This window comes from Chenopodium quinoa, unplaced genomic scaffold, assembly GCF_001683475.1.
Source record: "Chenopodium quinoa cultivar QQ74 unplaced genomic scaffold, ASM168347v1, whole genome shotgun sequence".
Classification (NCBI taxonomy): Eukaryota; Viridiplantae; Streptophyta; class Magnoliopsida; order Caryophyllales; family Amaranthaceae; genus Chenopodium; species Chenopodium quinoa.
Window position 1 is genome coordinate 4966536 of NW_018743389.1, and position 5487 is coordinate 4972022.

The window sequence follows — 5487 nt, forward strand, 5'->3', positions numbered from 1 at the left end:
TAAAAGAGTAACGGGGATATGGAAAAGTGGAGAAAAAGAAGGGGCCGGCGATGGAAGGAAAAGAAAAGAGCGGAAAAGTAATTAGTGTTGTTACTCCAGAGAAAGAGAAGATATTAGCCTTATAATTTATTAGCAGATGCAGGGTTGAATTCCGTGGTGTCTGTTGGGTTGGTGATCTACATCGTAGGCGGTAGAAGATATAATCGTATGAAAAAAAAAACGGCACCGCCCAATTTAAGGTGTTGTAACGATAACAAAAAGGGCCTGTATGACAAGGGCGTGTCCTATCTAGATCTCGCTGAATGTGAAGTTGGTTGGCAGGAATCCCCTTTTGCGAGTAAAGGTCTTAGCCCTAGCCCTGCCGTGGTTGCGTTTGGAGGTAAGATATATCTTTTCCACCGCGGTGGGCAGTCAGTCAGCGCGGATGTTTTTGATACAATTTCAAGGGAATGGTCGACCTTGCTTCCGCTACCTCAAGTCGGGTATTTCGACACCCTATATGATACTTCTGCGGTTGCCGACCCTGACAATAACAGGATCCTCGTCCACTTCTCTACCATTAGTTATGTCTTCGCTTTCTACCCTGAAAGTTGTGAATGGGATTTGTTTCTTGAATCTTTCGGTTGGTCTTCGTCGCTAGTTTTAGTCAATGGTGTTATCTACCCCGAGACCCCTGAATTGGTGGGCGCATACGATATTGCCACCAAACAGTGGCTTAATACTGTATTTACCTCTCAGCTCTCTGACCGTGTTTGGAGATACGAGTTTGATGCTATGATTTACTTAGGGAATGATCTTATGTGCTTGGCTGCCTACTCCTCTCTTGCTGATAGTCCACCCCGCACCAAGGTTTATATTGCCAAGTTCAGATTCCACCGTCCTGCCGACCTCCATGTTACCCCTCTTCCTCCTGTCCAAACCTATACCCTTTGACACCATTTGCTCCGGAGGGAGCCCCAGTTTCTTATAGTGAGAAACAAAATTTTTTACCCACGTAACATTATTGTAAATAAACCAAAAACTTTATTCAATTGTGGAGCCCAAAATAATGAAAAAATTGTTGATTTATTCACGAAAATGCCCCATGAGAAACAAATTTTGTTTCCCAATATGAGAAATATGGAATTTCCCTTTGCTCCGTCCATAACTACTTGCCTATCTAATCTAGGTATGAATATCTTCATTTATTTCAGTATTATGTTGATACATACATAGATTTAACCCATTACTTGCCTATCACTATTCATTCTTATCATTTAGGTTGATACATAGATTAAACCCAGGTATCAATATTCATTATTATCATAATTTATTTTTTGTATTAGGTTCATCGTAGATTAATTACTATCCTACTGCATCACTCATCTCTCCTAACTTTTGTGGTATTTATTAGTTAGAATTGCATCATTTTACCTGTACTCTTCAAGAAGAGCAAGAACGGAAGCAATTATGGCTGCCACAGTTGCAAGAATCATGCCTTTCATTTCATGGGTCATCTAAAATAACATATACAACAAATTATATAATCAGCCATAACATATACAACAAAATTATATAGCATTTGCATACAACTTTTACAAGTCATTCACATATGGAAATCAATTACCAAAGGGTCCAACTAGAAACAGCTTGTACAGACAAATAGTGACACACAAATTTGGAATACCAAAATGCAAGTAATCCACTCTGTTATAAGATGTTATATTTTTCAACTTTATTTAACAAACTATGATCAGAAAATTTAATAATTTCCCTAAACACCCGGAATAACAAATCTATAAAATTTTGCTACATTACCATTTTCCCATTGTACAATAGATCTATCACCAATTAAATAGGTTCATCAAGGAGTTCAGCATATCTTAAATATTTCAAAATGGATATATTAGACCACTAGTATACAAACTTCTACATTCATTCATGAAAATGATACTCAAACATCACTAAAAAGCTCAACAATCATCACCCATTATACTTGAACAAATATACTATAGAACATAGCAAATCAGATTAAGCTAAATCAATTAAATCACAACAAAACTTCCAAGACCAGAAAATTATCAGTATAATGAAGCAAGTAAAATTAGACCATAAGAGATGTACTATACTTGAAGTGATTTTTAAGATGATACTCCTTGATCCGACATCATACTAGCTTACAATCTTCAAAAAAAATTCAACAAAATAAAGACAATTTTAGGTGAGGCAATTTATCAAACACTTTGTGGGCATGATAAAAACATGTAAAATATATGAAAGAAAATAAAATTTGCAGCAAGTAGAATGCATCTAATAACAGATTCCCAAATTATAATCATCTTTAGAAAATTTAATCACATCAGAAAAGTAATTTCGAATTGAATTAACAATTTCTATGCAAAAATACCCTAAATATCAAAATATGTACAAAAAATACCTTAAAATAATCGAATTTTAAACCAAGAGATTAATAATCCAGTCAAGAAGAGAGAGAATATTACCAATTTGCCGCAAGAGATTGAGTGAGGAAGATACCTGGGTTTGCAGTGTAGGAGGAGAAGGGGAAAGATGAAATGGAGTGGAAAACACGACTTCCTTCTAATTTGGGGAAAAACGTTTTCTTGCATAAAGAAAAATAGCTTTTCAGCCCAAATTTTACTTTTCATATCCGGCCCAAACCAAACAATGTAAAATAAGGAAAATAGTATTCCTGGAAAAGGTTTTCAGCCCAACCAAACAGGGCCTTAGAGCAGACGATCCAAACCCACTATTAACACCTAAGAAGGGAAGGCTCATTAGCAATCGATCGATGTGTGTGTGGTTAATGTGTGAAAGATTATAAATATTCATGTGATTTTGACCTGACTTTAGAAATTTAAGCATCTATTAATTGTGAAAAAAATCTATTCAGGTCGGTTTTCAGTTTTTAAAAAGCAGGTTCTTAACGGTTCAGTGCCTTTCAGGATCATTTTTGGAACGGACAGGTTCATTGGTTGGGTTACAAATTGACAACTCTAGTTGATCACAAAGTTGTCACTTAGAAATGAGTGTTATACAACATCATATAACACATGTAACATTAAATAATCAAGATTAATAATTCGATTTATTTTATTTCATTAGTTTTAGTAAGTGCAACTGTGCAAGGACCAAAGCTAAATATATAAATAAAAAAACACAGTAACATTGCCCTTCAAGTCTTCAATAGCGCGGTGAATTAACAATGTTCTAAATAAACATTGTGGTTGGATAGAGGAATGGGAATGAAAGAAAAGAAGGTGAGGTAGGGAGGGGAAGAGGAGGGAATTAATGATGAATTTCCTTCAAAATATGATCTCTTCATTATTGGAGAGATTAATTTCTTATTATAGTTTAATCCTTCTATTTTTCTTTCCTCCAATTCTCTTCCCTCCTCATTTGTTTTGCAAATAAAAGATAAATTCATCTCTCTATTTTTCTTTCCTTCCTTTCCCTCCATTTCATTCAATCCAAACGAAGTAGTGTAAGTTATTTTTTCACATTGGTAAATAACTACATATATTGCTTAAATTATTATTCAAACTTAACTGATACTCTTGTTTTCATGAATTTTACAAAACAACACTACCATCAAGCCATCAAATAAGCTCTTCTTGTTAAATTTTACACATGAATATATTTAATTATATCAATAATTTACGCACGGTTAATTAGCAAATACATTATCACAAAATTAAATACTAGCATTTTTCAAAATAGTACTCGTATATAATAATTAGAAGCACACATATATTACTTAAAACACTGAAGTTACATCATTATCTTCATGTTTACATTATTTTTTTCGTGTGTAAATCACTTATTTCTCAAGTTCCACACGTAATTGTTTACAACACCTTAATACAGAAACAATGCATACTACTACTAAGCATTGAGAGTGCTACGTATATGGCAGTTCTCTCACTATCATAGGATAGAAACCATGCATACAATTAGGATTTCATTTATAAAATAATTAGCAAGAAACGTTAGGACCAGGAGTAATTTTGAACTTCTTGCAATAATTCTTGTAGTACTTAACACGATTTTTTACCGCGGCAGGGCTTCCACCATCACATTCGCCTCCATTTATAGCGCGGATAGTAGCTCCAAATCCTTTGCTCACTTTAGAATGAACCCTAGTGTTCCAGTACCAAAGTGCTGTCTTGAAGGACACACTAGGGTTTGTCGATGCGAGTTCCGGATGCTTCAACAAGTCAAGGCCAAGGTATTTCCCAGCAGCTCCATAGTTGCAATTCCATGTAAGTTGAATTGGTCCTCTGCCATGGTAGCTTTTTGCTTTGCAACGATACTTTGATCATTATTTGCTTGTATGAATTTGTACACTAATTAAACATTACTATATATGAGCTTAGTTTGAAATACGTATATATAGTAGAATTTAATACTTCGTGTTTGGCAAAGTATGTACTCCCTTTTACAAATAATAGTCCCATCTCAATCGGACAATTGAACACGTTTAACTTTGTAAAATATATATGAGCATTTAACAAACAATAATTGACTTATTATACAACACCGTATAATAATAAATATTTTGGATTTATATTCTCATAATTTTTTATCATGTATATTGCATGAAATATAAGATTGAGCTAACTAGCTAATAATACTAATACTATGGAGTACTAATTAGGTTTCAAAAAAAAAAAAAAAAAAAAAAAACATGGAGTACAAATTAATTAATAAGTCTAGATATGTAAAACTTGATGTAGATATAGACGGAGAAGGTCAGGTGACTTACGACCAGTCTCGTGGGTGGCATGAGCAAAGAAGGCAGCGATCTCCCTCTTGGCAGCAAGAGTGGAACCACTTCCAAACTTAGGAAAGGCTTTAGCAGCATTAAGAAATCCTGCACGAGTGTAGAAGTGTTTACCCTTACACGACGACGAAGCTTGGTTGATGATGCTATTGAAGAATGATGGTGTTACTACACTTGATACTTTTATAGCATCTACCACAATAAGGTTATTATTGAGGTGAGTAAAAAGTATTCCCACCATCATCACTAACCCTAATTGTATTTTCATCTTTCCCTCTAATCTTATTTTCCCACTTAAGCTCGCTGTATTTTACCTCGTACTAGTTTGAGATTTGTGTTGGAAAATGATGGATTAATTTAGCATTAATATTGGCTATTTATAAGCTAAAGTTTAGTTTAGTATGGAGCATATTACAAAGATCAATTAATAAAATGTATTAAACTATAAGATATTGTAAGACTTTTAAGACTTTATTTATTCCATAATATAAGGTCAATAATATGAATTTTAGTGCATTGGCCAATAAGATCTTGCCAAAGATGATTTCATTGTCTTATTATCATTCAGTCGTTGACCGTTGACATTTTCCATGTTTTTATCGGCAACATATGTGCAACATTATACGCTAATACGCTATGTATATGTGATTTAATAATTGGCCAAGGTTATTCATATCATGATAATCATATTTTTTCAAAATAAGTTT

At 33.9% G+C, this 5487-nt stretch overlaps 1 protein-coding gene across 1 annotated transcript; it reads right to left on the minus strand.

Moving 5' to 3' along the window:
* Nucleotides 1-3748: 3748 nt before the first annotated feature.
* On the minus strand, nucleotides 3749-5111 carry LOC110738516 (endochitinase At2g43590-like). The gene is made up of 2 exons (XM_021918926.1): nucleotides 4719-5111; nucleotides 3749-4315 (listed from the first exon to the last, which is right to left on the minus strand). Exons 1-2 carry the CDS (start codon nucleotides 5046-5048, stop codon nucleotides 3974-3976), a joined length of 672 nt encoding a protein of 223 aa, XP_021774618.1. The 5' UTR covers nucleotides 5049-5111; the 3' UTR covers nucleotides 3749-3973.
* Between the last annotated feature and the right edge of the window lie 376 nt (nucleotides 5112-5487).

Bases quoted from the DNA above. Each gene is read 5' to 3' on its own strand.
- LOC110738516 (XM_021918926.1), bottom strand. From the start codon at position 5,048: ATGAAAATACAATTAGGGTTAGTGATGATGGTGGGAATACTTTTTACT. The intron at 4,316-4,718 runs CATATCTAGACT...AGCAAATAATGA, and splicing joins TATATCTACATCAAGTTTTA to TCAAAGTATCGTTGCAAAGC.